The sequence below is a fragment of the Mustela nivalis genome (assembly GCF_964662115.1).
Source record: "Mustela nivalis genome assembly, chromosome: 2".
In the NCBI taxonomy this organism is placed as follows: Eukaryota; Metazoa; Chordata; class Mammalia; order Carnivora; family Mustelidae; genus Mustela; species Mustela nivalis.
Window position 1 is genome coordinate 1,581,509 of NC_139021.1, and position 19,457 is coordinate 1,600,965.

The window sequence follows — 19,457 nt, forward strand, 5'->3', positions numbered from 1 at the left end:
ACCGCAGCTCTTGGCTTCCGCTTCCAGGGGTCGACAAGGATCCTTCTTCAGGATGAGGAGGGTGGGCCGGTGGGAGGCTCAGCAGCCACCCCAGTCCTGGGGGAAGCAGGCAGGTGGCCCCAGGGACCTGCGGGGCCTCCGCACTGCAGCGGCACGACCAGCAGAGGGCGCCCCTGCCCATCACCGCCTGAGCGCCAGGCTGCGGGGCCCTCCCCCGCCAGAGCTGCGCACTTCCCGGCCCCGCCCCCCCACCCCCGCCAACTCAGCCAAGTTGACCTGAGGAGAGCCCCTGAGGTCTGTAGGCCTGAGAACAGCTCCCAGCCCTGCACAGCCCGGTGTGCCTCAGGAGCTGGGGAAGCCGCACACGGGGCCCTGGGCGGACCGGCCCTGGGGTGGCCGCGGTGCTGCCCGGAGCTGCTCACACTGGCAGGGGACACTTGGGGCCTTGGAGGAGGGAGCACGTGCGGTCACAGAGAATGCAGAAGGACGGGAGGTCATCCACACGCAGGACGCTTAAACCCCACTGGGGCCAGGCCTGTGCCCTGGTCAGCAAGCCCCTCCCAAACTCCGTGGCTGGACCTCCTCCACACAGCACGGGCCAGAGCGAGCCTCTCCTCCCCCTGCCCCCACCCGCTGGGGCGTGTCTCCCTTGAGAGGACAGAGAAACTGCAGTGGCCTGTGGGACACAGTGACATTCAGCCCAGATGCCCGACCATCCCGAATGCTCCTGCAGATGCACAGACCCATCCTGCCCCCCAGCCCCTGCCCCCTCCAGGGTGACGCATGGCCGCCCGCACCATGTGGACCCACAGGGACCCAGACCCACTGTGTGCACACCCTCCCCTGTCCCCACTCGCACTGGGGAATGTGTCCCTGTCTGACAGCTGCGGCGATCCCCAAGCTCCCCACTCCCCGCACATGCCCCACAGGACCTGCCCGAACACCTGTTAGACAAGGGGGCGCGGACATCCACCGGGACGCCCGAGGGCCCCCGTGGGCCGAGGCTGCTGCTCAGGGCAGGGGCGAGGCCCAGCGTGGCCAGCCCAGGGCGCCCTGGCCTGCCTGGGAGGTGGGAAGAGTGAGGCATCAGGCGACCTCCTCGGCCACAGACCACTGGCCTGCCAGCCCGCATCGCTTCCCCCATCACCGAACGCTGGCTGCTAACCCAACTTTCCCAATCACCCATTATCTCCCAGGCCCGCACAGCCGGGCCCTCCTGAGCAGGTGGTCAGAGCGTGACGTGGCCCCTGCCGTCTCCCCCTCCCCCGGCCACCTTGTGTTCCGGCGGCCCCACTTCTCACCCTCGTTGAGGGGCTGGCAGAATGAGCCCTATGCCGGCCGCACCCTCTACCCACCACGGTCCGCTGAACTCTGCCCACCTGCCACCCCACAGCCTCCCCTCCGTAACCCCAGGCTCCAAGGCCGGACCTCCCAGACACCTTGGGGGATCTGGGACCAAATCAGAAAGGAGCACTGCCACCCACAGACTGGGACAGCCAGGTCCAGGGGCTGGGGACGAGGGAAGCAGCACGGCCTACAAGGGCTTGGGGCCATCCTTCGTGGCCTCGGTCCCGTGTTCTGTGAGATGGGAGCACATCTTGCTCGGCCCAAGACGGGGGGCCCAAGAAGCCTAGACAAACCCCCCGCAGAAAGACACCGCCGCGAGCGGCCCCCTGCTTCCCGGGGGGGCGGGGGCAGGACTGGACGAATGACTTTCCCCAGCACATGGACATCAAAACCCTTTAATCTTGGGTTTTCTTTAAATAAATCAGAAACATTGCAGCTTTCCCATTGCAGCTGTAAGGCAGAGGTCAGCGTGGGGGAGGGGCAGGCAGGGGCTGGGGCACTGCTGCGGTCTCTGCTCCAGCGGGCAGCGGGCTGCCCGGACAGGGCGAGAGAAGCGGTCCAGGGGCTCCATGGCTCCGGCCTACGCCACAGGGGACCACAGCGAGGTGGCCCCTCGTCCTGAGCACACCCATGAGCCCGCGCCCATCCTCCCCCGGGGCCCTGACCCGACTCCCCAGCCAGCTCTGCGCACCCCTGCCTTGCTGTCAGTGCTCTGGGCCACCGTCTGCTTCTCTCCAGGCCTTCCGGACTGGAGGGCAAGTGATTAGGCAGGAGGAGGTAGCTGTGCTGGTGTCCCACAGCCCCGGGACCTACCAGGGAGCCACACAGGCCAACCCTGGAAGACCCTTCCTCAGCCCCAGCCCACGGAGCGAGGCAGCCCCTCGGCAAAGGGAGGCAAAAGTCGCCAGCAAGATGCCTATTGAGGACGACCCCAGGAGAGCAGACGTGTGAGGTGCTGTAGGCCTGAAGAGGGTGGGGTCCGACCCACAGCCCCAGAGCAGCCCTGTGAGGACCCAGGGGTGCGGACGAGCAAGGGCAAGGTGCAGAGGGCACCTGGGCAGAAGACAGCTCCCTCCTCCAGCAGGCCCCAGCCAGGACGGGAAGCTCACCACCAGCACCCCTGTGCCATCTGACCTGACGGGCTCTGGCACAGCGTCCGGCCGCAGGCCCTACCCGCACTCTGGGGGAGCCCCTCTGCCCTCTGGTCAGCCGGCCTGGGCCCTGATTGCCCAGACTCCACGCTGGGCCCGCCCCTCCCCCACCCGCAGCCACAGGGCTCTGCCTCAAATGCGGTTCTGACCCTTTGCAGATCCTCACCAGGCCAGAATCAGGCCTCACCCCTGCAGCCTGCTCAAAATCCAGGCTCCAGTGCTCAGGGTGGCTTTAGCTGGTCCCTCTCCCGACTGGAACCCACAGAAACTGGCTTCACCTGCCAGGTGGGGCCCAACCTCCATCCCCTGGGATGAGGCGTTGAGGGCCCTGGGCCTCCCACTTTCCTCATCACCTCCACTCCAAGGGCAGAGCTGGGTCAGGGTCTCTGTCTCCGGGTCCAGTGCCCGGCATGGCGTAAGGGAGGGGGCGGCGACTACTGGCTGGGGGAGGGAGGGCCTGAGCGTGGGGAGGGGGCGGGGCTGAGACGGACTTCAGCGGCGGGGACAGCCCGGCCGGCCGGTCCATCCTGCACTCTCCACCCCTGGCAGGCACGGATGGGAGGGCAACCGCCCCCAGAGTGAGGCCGGTCGGCAGGGCGCAGCGGTCACTGGTCCTTGGTGATGTCACTGAGTCCACTCTCCGCCCTGAGCAGCTGGCTGCTGGCCTCGTTGTAGGCGACCCAGTGCCGCAGGTCTTCGGGTAGCTCAGGGGGCTCCACCTGCAGGGGGAGACGGTGAGGTTCCTACCAGCAGCAGCAGCAGCAGCAGCAGCAGCAGCAGCCGCCGCCGCAGGGCTGCCAGGAGGGGCCCCCGCTGGGGTGCTGCCTTCACACCTCTGCGCCTCTGCGCATGCTGTTCCCTCTTCCAGGTGCCCCTCCCCAAGGCCCTCAATGTCTGCATTTCCCCCTGGCCGGCGCTCACGACCCTATCCTCCATCACCAGGCCTGTCTCCCCAACGGGGTCACATCTGAGCCTTCTGTGTGTCCCCAGAACCCAGGCGAGAACCTCTGAGGCCAGCTGGCTGGAAAGCGGAGGAGAGAGGGGCTCAGGGGGCGTCAGGAGTCTAAAGCTGGGGGTGGAGGGGCGGAGGGGTGGAAGCAGGGGAGGGAGGGAAGAGCAGGGGCGGGTAGCAGAAGGGGGAGGGACGGAGGGGCCACTGTCAGAGCCCCTCTGCTGGGAAAGTGCCAGACAGGGGCTTGCCTGAAGCCCCTGTCCTTCCCGAGTGCATCAGGAAAAGCTGAACCTGCAGCTCTGGGCCTGGCTAATGCGTCCCCAGCCTGCACACCCGGCCACACCACGGCCTTGCGGCACACCCGGCCACCATTCTGTGCTGGGGAGGCAGGCAAGGTGCAGGCTCAGGCCTGAGAGATCACAGGTTGCAGATGGGCTGTGGGCGTTCCCAGGAGCAAGGGGAGAAGCCGGGGCAGAAGGGCTCAGAGATGTGCAGCCCCAGCCTCCCCTGCAGACAGGGGTGCTCTGTTCAGCATCCAGGCCAGGCTTCCAGGAGAACTGCCTACCCAGCCAGCTGTGGGGTCCAGCTGCGGTGGCTGGGCTGTAGGCCAGCTATCGGCCCACGGCCCCCCTAGTTGCAGCACGCAGGATCTCTGGGCACCAGACTCAGACTGCCCTACACTAAACCCGAGACTGTCTGGGACACTCCCTGACCCATGGGCTAGGCCAGGCTCCCGGGCCCCTGCAGGCCCCACACTGGCCCTCCTGTCCCTGGCTGGGCATCCTCGGGGTATGTCCGTGAAGCTTTGCCACCAGCTCTCCGCGAAGCCCCTTCCAGCCCCCGCCGGCCGCCTGGCACCCTCTCTTTCAGGAAAGGCTCCCCTCTGCCTTTCCGTTCCAGCTCAGTCCCTACACATAAAAGGACACATGGAGCATCTCTGTCCCTAGGGCGTGGGGGACATCCAGGACCTTTAGGGGTGTTCAGAGACAGAGATAGAAAACTGGGGAGCTGTGCCTATGGCCCACAGTATAGCCTTGGGTGGTTCCCGCTGCCTCTCAGCCTCAGTTTCCCCACCTCTGATACCGGGGAAAGGCTGGCCTTTCACAATTAAGGTGCACTTGTGTCCCTCCTGGCTCAGGAGGCCCCTGCCCAAAGCCAGAGAGGGCAGAGCCCTGGTTTAGGGCACCTAGGGTTTGGGGTGGGCCCTGGCTTTGGCATGGAGGCTGCAGAGAAGCTTTTGGGAACCCACCTCAGGCAGGAGCGTGCCCTGGAAACCATCACCGTAGTGGTGCCCTAGCTTGTCCCCAGGGCCCCTGTCGCCACGCTGCAGTAGCAGCCGTGCTGGAAGGAGCAGGCCCTGGGGAGAGCCCTTCAGCCCCACGCAGGCACTCAGGTACTCACTCCAACCGGTAAAGGCAGAACAACCTGGGGCTCTCGGGGGCTCAATCCCCCCACCCCAAACCCAGGGGCCCTGTCCAAGCCGTGTGAAAAGGGCAGGGGGAGGGGTGGGGTGTCCTCAGGTCCTCGGGAATTCCCAGTCACCTCCCCTCACCGACACCATCCCTCACGTTCAGAACCAAGGACCCGAGACGGCGGCTGCACACTCCAAGCACCCAGCACCACCAGGACTCAGACGCCTGGGAGAGGCAAGGGTTCCTTGCCCTGGGAAAGGTGGAGGTTATGGCATGGAGTCCGGAGGCGCAAGGCGGAGCCGTGGCGGGGGGGGGGGGGGGACCCTGCTAAGAACCAGCACGAGGTCCTGCATCCAACGGCAAGGGCTGGGGTGATATTCGGAGGGACAGGAGCACCCCTAAGGAGGCACTGGCAGCCGGAGCGGGCTCAGAGACCAGGAGCCCTTTGGTCCCTGCGGGGGGCGTGCACCCGGGGCGGGGTAGAGGGTGCTCACCCGGCGCTTGCACAGGCGCTGCACGACGCACTCCGGCGAGGTGCCCAGCACGTGCTGGCGGGAGCGCAGCAGCGCGCACACGAAGCCGTCGCGCAGGCTGATGAAGCGCGCCTCCAGGTAAAAGGCGCGGTCGTCCCAGCCCAGCAGGCGGGTGCGCACCTCGAAGGGCTCGAAGAGGCGCAGCGAGCGGCGATAGCGCGTGCACGAGGCGGCCAGCACCGCACGGGCCCCGAGCGCGCGCAGCGCCTCCAAGACCCCGCAGCGGGCCAGGTGCGCGGCGCGCGCCACGTCGGCCTCCCGCAAGTAGCGCGCGTTGTTCATGTGCAGCAGCAGGTCAAGGTCCGAGGGCAGCACGCGGCCCGCGTAGCGCTGCTCGGCCAGCAGGTCCCGGACGCGCGGCTGCAGCAGGCGCGCGCGCAGCACGGCGCACGGCACGCGCACCAGGTACCACCCGTCCAGCAGCGCGAAGTAGGCGAGCGCCACGAGCAGCGCCGCCACGAGCAGCCCCAGCATCGTGGCGGCGGGCGCGGGGCGCGGGGGGAGGCGGCGGCGGCGGAGGCCACGGCCCTGGTGTCGGCGGCAACGGTGCCCGCGCCCCGCCTGCCGGGAGCGCCGCGCTGCCGGAGCGAACCACCTCGCGCGGCCGGCCGGGGGGGACGCGCCGGAGGCCGCAGGTGCCGCAGGCCCGGGCCCCGGCCCCGCGCGCCGGCGCCCCCCCCCCGCGTCCTCAGTGTTCCGCCCCGACCCCCGCGCCGGAGGCCCCCCCGCGCCCTACTGGTCCGCCCCGCCCCACCGCGCCCTTAGTGGTCCGCCCCGCCCCGCCCCCCCTGCCAGAGGCCCCCCCCCTCAGTGGTCCGCCCCGCCCGCCCCGCGCCGGAGGGCCCCCCCCGCGCCCTTACTGGTCCGCCCCGCCCCACCGCTCCCTCAGTGGTCCGCCTGCCCCCCCCCGCGCCGGCGCCCCTCCCCCCAGCTTCCTCAGTGGTCCACCCCCCCCCCCGCGCCGGCGCTCCTCCCCCCCCAGCTTTCTCAGTGGTCCGCCCCGCCCCCCGCAAAGGCGCCCCCCCCCCCAGCTTCCTCAGTGGTCCGCCCCGCCCCCCCCCCCACCTCCGCCCGCGGCCCCTCAAGCTTTCGCTCGCGCCGGGCGCCGCGCCACAGCGCCATCTGGCGGGAGCGCCCCGCGCTGCAGGCGCAGAGGCAGCCGTGCTGCTCCGCCGCGTCTCCTCCGGCCTGGCTGGGGGCTCGAGCTCGCCTCTCCGGCCTCTCTCCCCGGCCCTTGAAGCCACTCCGCCGGGCCCCGGAGAGGAGGACACGGAGCGGAGCAGGGGCAGGGGCGCCAGCCCTTCGCGGCCCCGGCGGCGCTGCTTCAGGACTCCGCCGGAAAGCGACCCTCGAGGCTCCGGAACGCCCAGGGCACCCCCCTCGGCAGGGCGACCGCCCCCGGGGCCGCTGCGGCCACTCGGGGCGCGTCCCCGTCGGGCCCTTCGGGGGCTTTCTCAGTCCCAGCCTGTGACCTCGTTACCCCACCGCCAAGTCCGGGCGTCTCAGCCTCCATCCCCAGCTCCCGGCCTCCGCCTTTCGGACAGCGGCAGGTCGCCGGGCGGGGGCAGCGCGAAGGCCCCGCAGGCCTCGCCAGCACGGGCTGTGGCCCCCGCAGCCTGGAGCCCGCTGTCCGGCGTCCCGGCCCTTCTCTGGACTCCGTCTGCGCTCTTTCTGGCTGCTCTTCTGGGGCCCGTAGTTGGGCAGAACGGGGTCCGGGCTTTCCTGGGTCGGGGGATCCGCTTGGATGCTCCCAGGGACAGGCAGTTCGTTCTCTATCAGGGCTGATCCCGCTGTCCTAGGAGCCCCTGGACGTAAGAAGCCTTCTCCCCGCTGCTCACCGTTGTCCCTGTCGTGCTCGCCTGTCCCTGGGGTGGGGCAGCTTCTCAGGATGACAATGTCCCTTGAGGCCCCCGGGCAGCTGGTCTGGGAACACACTTTGTCGCATCCCCACAGGGGAGGGGCCGCCTCTAGAGGCTGTTCTGGAGGCGTCAGTGAAGGTTGGTAAATGATAAAATGGGGGTGGGGGCCCCAGGAGGCTCCCCCTGCCCAGCCATCCATGCGGAGCCCCACACCACTGCAGGAACAAACTCCTTCTTAGCTGCCGGCCGTCCTCCTGCAACCGTCTTCCACAGCAGGCGCGGGGCATGGGGGGGGTCATCGGCAGACGGTGAGGGGTCCCAGTCAGGACAGGGACTCTTGGACCTGGAACCCCCTCCCTTGCCCTGGCCTGAAGCGTCTGTGCCCCAGGCGCTGGGCAGGGTGGGCGAGTTTCGGAAGGGCTACTCCTGGGTCCCCGTGATTGCACAAGAGTTGTCCTGTCTGGGTAGTGCCTGGCGTCACCAACACGGGCGGCCCCACGGCCTAAGTTCTAGTGGCCACCGCCTGGTACAGGGCTCCGGGGGAGAGGAGTGCGCGGAACAGGAGCCTCGGAGCCAGCAACTGGAGGACCCCCACCCCACCCCGGGCCCCTTCCTCTGCTCTGTCCCAGGCCCATTGGTCTTGCCCGGGGTCAGAGCCTCGAGGTGGTGATTGTCACAGTGAAGGAGTAGCCTGCGGGCATGGCAGAGGGAGGGTTGAGAGGGCCCAGACCCATCTGTCTGTGGGGCAGCCAGCCCATAGCCCTCTGGAACCTTGGGTCCATAAAAGAGTGTTTGCTGTAGCTGGTGGCGGCTCTGCTGCAATGGCGTGCCTCAGTTTCCCCAGATGCACTCTTGCTCCCAGAGGGGTCGCCGGCCTGCTGTGTGCCCTCATCTAGACCGCGGGCACGAGTGCTCCACAGTGAGGCAGGCCGTGTGTCCGTGGGCACATGGTGACGTTTGGGTGACGTTCGTGTGCAGCGCAGAGCAGGGCCTGGCCCAGAAGGGCCACTCCCCAGGGACAGCCCTTGCACCCATAACCTTTGTGGAGTGGGCAGATGGGGTCCCCGCTCTGTACACTGCAGCTGTGGGCACTTGGGCAGGGGCGCTAAGCCACTCCAGGCCCTAAGGCTCCCATAGGGCCTGCCCCGCCCCACCCCTGCCCTCAAGACAGAACTCCTTCCTGTCTCGCTTGCCCCAGTGAGGCAAGCAGCTGAGTCCCTGTTCATGGGCTCAGGAGAAGAAGGAGAGAAGCCCCGAGGAGGTGGGTGGACCCCCACTGCAGGGAGGAGTCTGGGGGCAGGGAGAGATGAGGGAGACAGAGAGACAGGCAAAGAGGGAGAAGGGGCTGGGGGTCACGTGACAAAGATGGAGCTTCGAGAAACAGAGGAAGATGGACCTCGCCCGCCCCCTGACTTTGCTGCCTCCAGAGGGTCTGACCTGGCTCCCTCAGGCAACCGCCCTGCCCCCACTCCAGCTCCCTCCCTACTGCACCCCGAGTCCAGCCAGGCAGGAGCAGCCCTTCACAGAGCGGGGCCCAGGCTGCTGACTGACACGGGGATTTGCTCGTCCAGTCCTGGGTCACGTGGGCAGGGCACTCCACAAACACCCAAGTGGCCGCACATGGAGAACTCACCAACCTGGACGGGGTTGGCGGGGGCGGGGGCACAGCGATCCCAGCCCTGGAGGGGCCAGGCAGACAGGCCCTGGGATTGAGGGGCGGCCTGAGCCAGAGTCCCCAGCGGGGAGGACAGCACCAGACTGCCTCCAGCCTGGGACGGCGCGGTGCCAGGGCCAGAGGTGCCCACTTAGGGATGCCGCTGGAGGTCTGGCTCAAGGTGAACAAGCACGCAGGGGAGGAGGGTGACGAGCCAGCTGTGTGACCTCGGGGCAGCTCCTTCACCTCTCTGTGCCCTGGCTCTTTCCCTGTATGGCCGGCTTTGCTGGGTGGCGGGGAGTTGATGACGGATTGCACGGAGACCCATGGGCGAGCCCCTGTGTGACGTTTCAGGACAGAGGTGAAAGGCTCAGACAATGTCTCCAGCATGGAAAGTGCTTGGGAGCGGCATCGTAAAGACAAACCCAAGTCCATCTGTCCAGGGGAACGCCTCCGCCTCCAGACGGAACCGAGAGGGTCTGTATTCCTCACTATGGAAAGATCTAGGTTCAGAAAGCAGTTTGCTGCGGAGCGTGTGTCTGGTGAGCCAGGTGTGTGGCTCGCGGCGTGCACCTGCGTGTTCTCACACAGGAAGCACCCGGAGCCAGTGCAGACGGAGACGCGCGCCAGCCCAGCGTGTGGGGATCTGAGCCCCGTGCTCTCTTATTCCTTGCTTTTCTGTAGTCCATGAGGACTAGATGCTGAGGGGACGGGGGGATGAGGGCCCACTGCTGGGGGGCCCTGGGCCAGTGGGCTGCCCCTGCAGGGGCCCCCTGCTTTCCCCACCCCGAGAGGAGGAGCCCCAGCGCGCTGTGTGTCGGGAGGGGCTCCTGCCCCACCTTCTGTTGTGCTGTGAGTTTGCATGAACTTGGAGACCACTCAGGAGGCCGGAGGAGAGCCCCTGGCTCTGGGACATGAAGAACCCTGCCAGGTCTCCCACGTCGCAGCGGCCTACCTGCCCTCTCCCCTGCCTCTGGCCCAGATGTTTCAAACCCAGGAGCCTGGGACAGGATATGGTGGTCCAGGCACCGCCTCACCACCCTGAGCCTCAGCCCCAGGGAGGAGGACCCCTGCCCAAGGGCCCCACCTTGTTCAGTGGACTGTGGCCCATCCCTCTGGACCTCCAGGCCCCACCGGTATTTGTGATTTTCTCTCTGTGTTTTACTCCTTTCCTAGCTTCTCCTGCTGACATGTTACATATTTCTGTATTGATCCTGTTCACCTAAGCCCGTTGTCCTGTAAGCTCCATGACCTGGGGTGGTCCCAGGGCATCAAGAGAGTCCGGGAAAATCCAGTCAAACCCAGGCGACTGCTGTTTTTGGTGTGTCTGGAACAGCGCCTAGAACTAGCAGGTGCTCTGTAACTACAGAGGTGTCCCCTGTGTCCTGGGCAGGGTCAATGAGCCTGGGCCCCACAATTTCAGGGCACAAAGAAGCCTAGTCCTGAGTGCCCACCAGTCCTAAGTCTCTAAGCTCCAGCACAGCTCAGACTCTGATGGGCCTAATGCTCTGCCCAGGGTCCCCCCAGTTCTGGGGTGTTCTCCCAGGAAGCAAAGGCCCAGCCTTGAATCCAGGACCCTGGACTGGAGCCAAGCCAGGTCTGTGTGCTGGGCCCTAGCGGAGCTTCGTGGGAGAGGCCGGAGCCCACAGCTGCTCCCCAGGGGCCGGGCACCAGGGCTGGGAAGGGTGCCGAGAGAATCGCCACTCAACACGGGGAGGGATTTCCACCCTCTGGAGGTGGCGGCCCTGGGACCCAGTGGCCTGCCTGAGGACACACACAGGGAGACTGAGCTTCTGGGTCAACCTTGTTGGTCAGTGTAATCCTGCCCCACCCCCAGCCCAGCTCTCCAGACCCTGGGTTCTAATGCTGCCTCGCCCACGGCTTGGTATGTGTCTTGGAAGCCCCATCCCGTGCAGGTCCCTGTCCTGGCTCCCGCTCCGAGGACACCCCCTGCTCACGGCCACCACCCTGCTCACATCCCCAACGGCCTGCCCCACCCACATAGGCTGCCCTCCCTTATAACAGACAAAATAAAAAATTCAAGAAAGAGACAGAAGGGCTCTCCTCGAACAAAAGGGAAGGCCAGGGAAGGGACACCGTGGGGACCTCACACAGTAGCAGCCCCTCCCCCCAGAAGCTTCTGTGTCCTGTGAATGCTCAGTCCTCATGGCACAGGGGTCACAGATAAGTATCCGAGGCTCAGAGAGGTCGAAAGACACAAGCGAGTCTCACCGCAAGAGCCAGGAGCCCCTAGGGAGGCCACCACCTTCTGCAGCAATGCCCAGGTCATTGGCTCCTGCCCAGGCTGGACCTCCACCCCATGTGGCTGGTCAGTGCTGTGGCCACAGCCCATGGTCACGGGGCCGGGTGGCCGTCCCACACAGCGCTGGACCCCAACCCAGGGCACATAAGGACACAGCTCTCTGACACTAGGTCGGGGGATTTTATTAAGGGCCTCCTGTGGGTTGGGCTTACTGCCCCAGGACTCCCATGGCCATGGGGAGCTGGACCCCCCTCCACACCTCATCTCTTGGGGCCCAGGGGACCTCTCACTCCCTGCCCCTAATTCTATTCAGCCTTTGTGGGGCCTCCCAAGTGCCTGTTCCTTGCTGGTTGCGGGGGACATCATGGGTGGGAATGGCTCTGCCGATGGGGGGTGGGGCAGAGAAGTCTTGCCGGAGGAAGAAATGCCCAAGCAGGGGTTGAGGAGGGGCTGCGGCATGGGCGTTGGGCAGACCACGTGCAGGCTGGGTTCTAGGGATTTAGAACGGTGCCACATCACCAGGACCCAGCCTGCTGAGCAGGGGAGCTGGGCAGGGCTTCTGGAGGGAGCCACAGAAGGCTGGAGGGGCAGAGGGGCGTGGCCCAACATGAGCTGGGGTCTCGGAGGGGTCTCGACTGGGCCAGTGGTGTGAAGAGCGCTCCAGGACCCCTGGGCACTGATAGCCAGTGTGGGACACAGTGGGGCCCTCCCGGATCCTACAGCCGGCTGGGACCCCACAGCAGCAGGCCGCCGAGAGTGGTGAGCAGCGCCAGGGGGACGGCCGCTGGCCGCAGGGCACGGGCCCCGCTGGCGTTGCACAGGTCAGTGGAGCAGCACGTGATGTTCTTCTTGCCCACGTAGTAGTTCTGGGCGTCGTCCATGCAGTGCGACATGCAGCCCTTGCTAATCCTGGTCACGATGTCAACAACACCTGGGGGTAGGGGCTGCTCAGCTCACCTACCCGGCCCTGTCCTCGATCCCATGGCCCTCTTCCTGTCCCCACTCTAGCACTTTAGAGTCACCCCGGGTGACTACCTCACAGTGCCAGCAGCGTCAGGGCAGGTGCCCGGCTCATCCGTATCCACATGCCCCGGCACCCCCGGCACCCCGACCTGCTGCTGCAACTGAAAATGCCTGATGGCTGACCGCAGGGGTGGGTGGTGGGTGGTGGGGGGTGGGTGGGTGGGTGACAGAGGGGGAGGGTGGAGGAGTAACGGAGGGGGACGGATGGACAGACAGACGGTGGAGGGAAGCTGAGCACCTGTATCTGTGGGTGGGTGAACAAGTGGGCAGAAGGACAGAAGGTCTTCGAGTCCCTACCAGGGGGTGGGAAGGTGCAGGGAGTCCAAGGGATTGGCAAAAGGGAGGGCCCAGCCCCACCCGGCCTGGGGGAGTCTGGGCAGGGCCCCGGGGCAGGGTCCCGGGGAGGCGCGGGAAGGACAGGGCCACTCACGGATGCGCTCGGTCCAGCAGTACGTCTCGGAGCTGGTGCAGTTCTGCACATGCTGACAGTCGTGGTTGCTCGCCTGGGCCTTGCAGGAGTAGCAGCGCAGAGCGGAGCCTGGGGGGCGGGGGCAGCTCAGAGAGGGGACGGAGCCTCCTCTTGTCATGTCATAGCTTCCAGGCCGCTGGCAGTGTGTGGGAGCGCAAGAGCCCACGGCAGACTGGGGGCCCCCAGGGAGGGAACCCGCTCATCAGAGTCCACCAGGAATGCTGCTCTGCCTCCTGGCTGCCCTGGCACCTGGAACCCACCGTGAGCGCCCCAGCCCGCCCCTCTGCCGAATGCCCCCGTCTGAGAAGGAAGGGAGTGACACGCTCCACGGTGAGCAGGGGAGGGCAGGGCGGGCCGGACCCCAGAACTGCTCCTGCCACCGGACGTCACTGTCTCAATAACCTGTGCCAGTCCGACCCAGCCTCCCAGCCCTGCCCAGGTCTCGCCAGGGCCGGGAGACCCTGCGTGGGCCCCTGGCCCGGCCCTGCTCTGTCCCTGGGGGCAGTGGCCCCAGCTGGCTCAGTAAGGCCCCTTCCAGTCAAAACAATGGTGCGAGAGGGTAGAGTCACCCAAGGCAAGGAGGCCCCGAGCTGCCGGTCCCGTGCTCAGTCACCCCACATCCCAGCTGACCCCCCAGCAGCCATGGGGGCCATCGTCATGAGCCCCAGTTTCCCAAAGAGGAAGCTGGGGCCCTAAGAGACTTCGTGGCGACCCACGATGGGCAGGACCTCGCAGGGCCTGGAGCGCAGACCAGAGCAGCCGAGGCCCGCTCCTCAGCCTGGGTGGCTGCGGTCTTTGGTGCCCACAGTGGACCCCAGGGCAGGGCCGGGGGAGGGGCCCCCGATGCTGTCGGGACACCCCCCAGCACCCCCTCCGTTCATTTGGCCCTTCCTTGCCTCTGAGGCACTTGTTGCCTTGAGGTTCTTCTGCCCCTGTGCCTCCCCCAACACTGCATGTTCCCCGTGCGTCCCTCTGGCTGCTGGTCCTCTGAAAGCCAGGCCCCGCCATGCCCTCCCGCCTCTGGGTGGGTCCCTGCTGCCCCCTGGCTGTACTCAGAGCTGCCCCAGAGGGGGACACGGGCAACGGGCAAGGACCAAAGCCCCCTCCTCCTGCCGCTGCCTCCCTATCTTCCACCTGACCGCCCTCCCCCTCTCCCCGCCTCTGCCTCCTCTCTCTGTCCTTCTGGGTGGGTGCCCTCGCTGAGTGCCCCTCTGGTCTCCCCTGATTGTCCCCTCTCCCCCAGCGCCGTTCCGTCGCTCTGGCCCATGGGGGCGGAGGTCTCACCTGGCTGCAGGGCCAAGCCGACAGCCAGCAGGGCTAGGAGGACAGCCTTCATGGTCACCAACGGGCGGCCCAGGGCTGGACTCCGGGTGGCTTTATAGGCTTCGCCTGGCAAGGGGGAGGCTCCACCGCTCACAGTCAACACGGACGGGCTCCCCAGCCAGCAAGTACCCCAGCGCAGGTAGATCCCAATCTCTGGCCGCCCCACCACGCCCCTTGTCCTCTCCCTCTGCTTCCGGAAGGTGGGGCCTGTCCGGGACAGGGCTGCCCTCCCCACTCTCTGCCATCTCTCAGCACCCCCAGGGCGAGGCATGGGGCTCACAGTGAGGCCAGGGTGGGGTAAGTGTGGAAGGCCAAGGTTGAGGCCCAGCCTCCCTCAGGCCCTGCTCTGCTCCCAGGGCTCCTGGTTCCCCAGGGACTACGGGCCTTGAATGGCCACACCCAAGAGGGGCACAGGGAAGGGGGAGACCGTTCTGGGAAGGGCCCTGAGGCTGGAGGGGGGGCTGGCACAGCCCAAGGGCACCGGCGTGGTGCATGGAAATGTGTGCATGCTGGGCTCTAGGCTTAACCCTCACCACCTTCCTGAATCCCCCCAGGACACGGAACTCTAGCTGCAAGGGAGTCTGGGAAATGGAGCATTAGCTGCCTCTTGAGGAGGCCATGGAAGGGGGCACCGGGCTGGACACAGGCTGTGCCCCAGACCCGCTCTCCACCCTGTCTGTGTGCTAGGATACCAGAAGGGCCCCAAAGGGCTTCCAATGGCTGGAGACCTGAGTGTGGAGGTGCAGAGGCCGGGCCATGTCCTCCTCCGTGCCCCGACAGCGAGGTGGCCGTGTCCCTGGGGACCAGCCTCCTCCCTTCCCACCAGCCTGGCCAGCCTGGGGGACCCAGACCATCCCCTCAGCCCTCCAGCTCAGGGCCCAGTGGCTTCCTTCTGCTCTTGGCCTAGGGGCCCATTAGTGGTCCCTGTTAGTGGTCACTCTAAACGTGACCCTCCATTTGTAAACAGTCTCCCCATGACCCCTTGGGGTGTCCAGGTGGGTGTGGGCAGGTACAGGCCACGCCCACTGCCTGCTGACCCCACGTCTGGGGAGGTGACAGGCCCCTCCCAGGGGTGGAGAGAGCACGTTTGGCTTCCTGCTGCTTGCCTGGCCCTGAGGTCACATGTCTGTCCTCGCTTTGGCATCTGACCTCATCCCCCCTGGGCTCACCCCTGGGACAGGGCAGGGCCGAGTGCGTGCTGCCGGCAAGGCCCTCGCTGGGGCAGTGAGCTCCAGCTCCCAGCTCTCCTGGGCGGGGGGCGGGGGGGCAGAACGACGCCCCTGGGGGGAGCAGCTTCCACCCTCTCACCCTGAGACCTCGATCAAGACAACACAGTGACGTGGGCCAGGGCTGAGTCCCAGAACTGCCTGGCATTGGGGTCTTTCCTGCATGGCTCCCTGACACCCACCAGTTTGGGCCCTTTCCCGCAGATGGCATCTCTGCTTTAGCAGATGAGGAGCCTGGGGCCAGGGAGGGGCATGACGCTGCCCAAGGTCCCACAGTGGTGGGAAAGGTGGCGGTGAGTGTGGTCCCTCCACCAGCTGCCTTCCTGGTCTCCTCTGGCCGCTCAGAACTTTCTCCCTGAACACCCCCACTCTAGCCCACAGCCCCGTCAGCTCGGGTGGTTCGTGCGGTAAAATGTTTGTGACCTCCCTGTCTGCCTGTCGGCCCAGCCCCCGGGACTGGAGGTGCCCTGGCCCGGAGCCTTTCTTATCTGCCTTCGTGCTCCGGGCACCCAGCACCTAGCACAGCCTGGAACATTCATTCCGCAAATATTGACAGGTGCACGCACGTTTGTTCACCTGACTCGCTACGACGTGACTGCGCTAGGGCTGTGGCTCTCAAGCAGGGGGCTTCCGGGCCCCAGGGGAGGCTTGGCAGTGTCTGAGGACGCTGTGGTTGGCCCAGCAGGCGAGTGCTACTGCCTTCCAGGGGTGCGGGCCAGGAAAGCTGCTCACCATCGTGGACGGGGCACCCCCCCACCCCAGGGACACATCCAGCCTGATACGGGCAGAACCACCGGGAGAGAAGGCCCGCCCAGAGCCACAGAGATGAAGCTGCCGTCCCTCTGAGGGTAAAAGGCAGGGGGTTAGACCGAACAGGGAAGGAATGAGTGTACCTCGCATGTGAGAAGGACATGAATTTTGGGGACCCAGGGGCCAAAATGCTATGGTCTGAATTGTGTCCCCCCAGATTCCTACGTTGAAGCCAGCCCCGGTGTGGTGTGCTTGAAGGTGGGGCCGTGGGCAGGTGATCGGGTCCGATGAGGTCATGAGGGCGGGCCCCCATGGAGGCGTTCGGGCCCCGGTAAGATCGGTCGGCAGAGCTCCCCGCACCGCCAGGTTCAAGAACACAGCGAGGAGGGGGCCGGGTGCAGGCCAGGAAGTGGGTCCTGGCAGAACCCAGCCCTGCCGGCACGCTGGTCTCGGACGTCCAGCCTCCGGGGCTGCGAGAAACCCGTGGGCTGCGTGGGCTGCCCAGCCCGCAGGGTTGTGTGACAGGGGCCCGAGTTGACTGAGCGGACAGCCTAAGAGCCACAGCTCCAATATTGAAGCCCACGGCTATGCTGCCGTAGCCACGGTTATGAACAGCCCCCGCCCCGGCACGGGCTGACCTCTGACCTAGTCTACAACTAAGTCCTCACTAGGGTCACAGACTGACGCTGACCCCGTTCACGCGGACGACCTGCCTCTGGTCACTGATTGCATTCTGTCCCATCACCCATGCTTTGGGGACACACTGAATAAGCCCCTCGGCCTCGGCTGAGCCTGGACCCCCTGGCTGTCCCACTTTCTGGGAAGGTCTGCCGCTAAGAGCCCCTCCCTGCAGCGGACGGGGTCAGGGTGGGCCTTCGCTGCGACTCACCCTGAGCTTTCTTCCTCTTCTTGGCTCTGCGGTCACCTCTCGGGGCTCCAGATTTTCCTGTTCTCTTGCCTCTTCACCTGCCTGCCCCGCCTGCTGGGTCCCCTGGAGCTCCTGCCTGCTCTCTTGTCAGGACAGAAAGCCGGAAGGAAGAGGGATCACTGACCCCACCTTGTGCGGGGTCTTTGCCAGCAGACCGCGACCGCCCGGAGCTGCCACATGAATGGACACCAGTGCTGGATGAATCTCATATTTGGGGCAGAATTAATTTAAAAAATAAAGATGGTGGGTTAATGACAAAACCACAGCTTATTTCACCTTCTACTTCTGTAGACCTTTTTCTTGAGAAAAATGCATTGGTAAAATCGAGAGGGTCAACTGCACGCTGCAAGACCACGGACCCCTGGGGAGCTCATGCTCAGGGCCTGGCCTCCCATTCTGGGCTCTTGAAATTCAGGCGTCAAGTAAGCTCTGTGAGTGTGTGCACGTGTGTGGGTCCTGCGGGCACTGAGTTCCACGCCGGGGCCTGGGAGCCTGCTTCTCACCCCCGGTTCCTCAGGGCCGAGCTCCCTCGGCCTACTGCCAGCCTGGGTGCCTGTCCACCTCGAATTCTGCGAAGGGCCTTGCACCCCAGAGAAGGGCCCTCGTCCTGGTTCTCACAAAGGTGTCCTACGTGCCATCAGTGTTTCTGCCCCAAACCCATCCCTCCTCCTGTCTCTGGCCTTGCATTCCAGCCCCCTACCGGTGCTGGTGCCTCTTAGAGCTGTCCCCCATCTCCAGCCGCCTCTCCTCTGTCCTGGAGGGAGGTCAGGGAGCCCAGGACACCTGGTCCACATGGGCAATGCGGCCCTTCTGCCAGAGGCTGTGGAATTCACAAGCATCCCCAGGCTGGAGCCAAACCCCCCCTGTTCTGGGGACTGGCTGGTGACATTTCCCCACCCGAGGCCTCCAGGATCTGGGTGAGTGGTTCTGCTGCTTCCGGTCTTGCCTTCAAGTGGAGGTCTGCGGGCTGAGGGACAGCACATCCGGAAGGGGCTCCTGTGTGGGGCCTGGAGGGGACAGCTCGAGCCAGATGTGGTGTGGCCTGCTGGGGACCGTTCTGCGGAGCTCACTGGGATTCCAGGGATGAGTGGGGCATTGATCGGCTCAGACTGACACCCTCAAGGCCACTCTGGTTGTGAACAGGGATGGGGAGCTGCGGTGGGGAGCGGCTGTGGCCTGGGTCCTGTGCAATGGAGGGTGAGGCGGTGGAGTCATCAGTGGCCATTCCCAGGAGACCCAAGTTCTTCCTTCTCATCCTCTTTCTGACCCTCTCTTCTCTGCCAGCGTGGGCTCAGACCTGGAGATGTGGCCCAAGAATCTCAGAGTGATGATGGGAGCCTCTGGGGGAACTCGGTGCATCTTGGTGGGGGGGGGGGTGTCAAACCCCAGGCTGCCTCTGCTGCTGCATGTAGGCTCTGGGAGGTGCATGTAATCCCGTGTCCATGAGGTGGCAGCAGAGAGTCTCCCACGGGGACAGAGCCAGCCTTCCTGTGGGGCCACCGAGTGCCCCAGGAGAGGGTGCTCAGTGCCCCCAGTTTTCTCCTCGGGCAAGCACAGCTGCTCCTAGCACCTCCAGATTCCTGACCCACAGAACCAGGTGCAGCAAGATGATTCATTTCAAGCCGCTGAGTCTGGGGTGTTCCATCACACAGCAGCAGATGGCTGATGTGGGGCAGAGACAGAAGCCAGGAGGCCGGGGGGTGGGGTGGGGACCAAGACCAGGGAGAGAGCAGCTGGGGGTGCCAGGAGGTCAGATGGGGCGCGGATGGGGAGGGCAGAGCTGGGCGGAGCTCCTGGTCAATCAGGGCTAAGCATGGGTTAAGCATGACTGAATTTTTGGCCGAGTGAAGGCGAAGAGGACAGTGCCACTCACCGGGGTGGGGTGCGCTGACCGGTCGACGCTGGGCCGTGTTCCGAGCTCAGGTCTGGAAAGGCTGGGCGTGAGCTGCTGGCCCAGGACATGCTGGGAAGGTTCTACAGAGCGGCGCCCCGCGTTCCTTCTGCGCAGAGAGGGGTGGTCACCCGGGGTGTGGGTGTGCTAGAGAGGGGAGAGCCAAGGGGGGAGCCCAGGCCGCAGGAACCCTCTGCGGAGCGCTGGAAGGAGGGTCTGGGGCCGCAGCCTCTGGGGGAGTCCGGGAAGAAAGGGAGTGGAGTGGAGGAGGCTGTGGAACTGTCTTCCTCCCTGTCCCCGGCTGCAACAAGGAGCCACTCGGCAGCAGAGCCATAACGCGCAGGGCGCAGAGGCTCCAGGCAGGTGCGCGTCTCTGGGCTCGCTACCGAGCAGCACTGCGACCCGCGTCCCTTGTCCCATCTCCTCTCCTTCCTCTGCCCCTCACGTCGCCTTCCCCGACGGGCCCTCCTCCCTCCCTCCTACCCGACGCCGTGCTCACACAGCCGCTCCGCACCCCCGCCTCCTAGCTTGCTGGGGATAGGGGTGTGGACGTGCGGGCACCTTCCGCGCCGGGGCTGGACTCCGGGCTCCAAAGACTCCCGCCCGCCCCGCATGCAGACCACATCCATCGCATCCCCAGGTCCCCGACGAGCTCAGCCCAGGACGGCCCAGGTCC

General features: G+C 66.1%; 2 protein-coding genes and 1 long non-coding RNA gene across 7 annotated transcripts; 1 reads left to right on the forward strand and 2 right to left on the reverse strand.

The window, feature by feature from the left end:
* Positions 1-1,726: 1,726 nt before the first annotated feature.
* On the reverse strand, positions 1,727-6,000 carry THEM6 (thioesterase superfamily member 6). Its single transcript, XM_082720581.1, has 2 exons — positions 5,357-6,000; positions 1,727-3,217 (listed from the first exon to the last, which is right to left on the reverse strand). Exons 1-2 carry the CDS (start codon positions 5,867-5,869, stop codon positions 3,104-3,106), a joined length of 627 nt encoding a protein of 208 aa, XP_082576707.1. The 5' UTR covers positions 5,870-6,000; the 3' UTR covers positions 1,727-3,103.
* A 466-nt stretch (positions 6,001-6,466) lies between these two features.
* LOC309859654 lies at positions 6,467-16,977 on the forward strand. The gene is made up of 3 exons (XR_014308780.1): positions 6,467-7,206; positions 9,263-9,385; positions 16,903-16,977. It is a non-coding gene; the product is annotated as an uncharacterized lncRNA (long non-coding RNA).
* PSCA (prostate stem cell antigen) lies at positions 11,338-19,430 on the reverse strand. Of its 5 annotated transcripts, none has more exons than XM_082720580.1 (5): positions 19,343-19,430; positions 18,764-18,890; positions 17,788-17,897; positions 12,625-12,732; positions 11,338-12,102 (listed from the first exon to the last, which is right to left on the reverse strand). In XM_082720580.1, exons 2-5 carry the CDS (start codon positions 18,850-18,852, stop codon positions 11,888-11,890), a joined length of 522 nt encoding a protein of 173 aa, XP_082576706.1. In that variant the 5' UTR covers positions 18,853-18,890; positions 19,343-19,430; the 3' UTR covers positions 11,338-11,887. The 5 variants fall into 5 exon arrangements, 2 of the variants coding, with proteins under 2 accessions (XP_082576706.1, XP_082576705.1); XR_014308772.1 differs by lacking the exon at positions 19,343-19,430 and adding an exon at positions 16,852-17,060 and having other exon boundaries at positions 12,073-12,102; positions 17,788-18,187; positions 18,764-18,888; XR_014308773.1 differs by lacking the exons at positions 18,764-18,890; positions 19,343-19,430 and adding an exon at positions 16,852-17,060 and having other exon boundaries at positions 12,073-12,102; positions 17,788-18,275.
* Between the last annotated feature and the right edge of the window lie 27 nt (positions 19,431-19,457).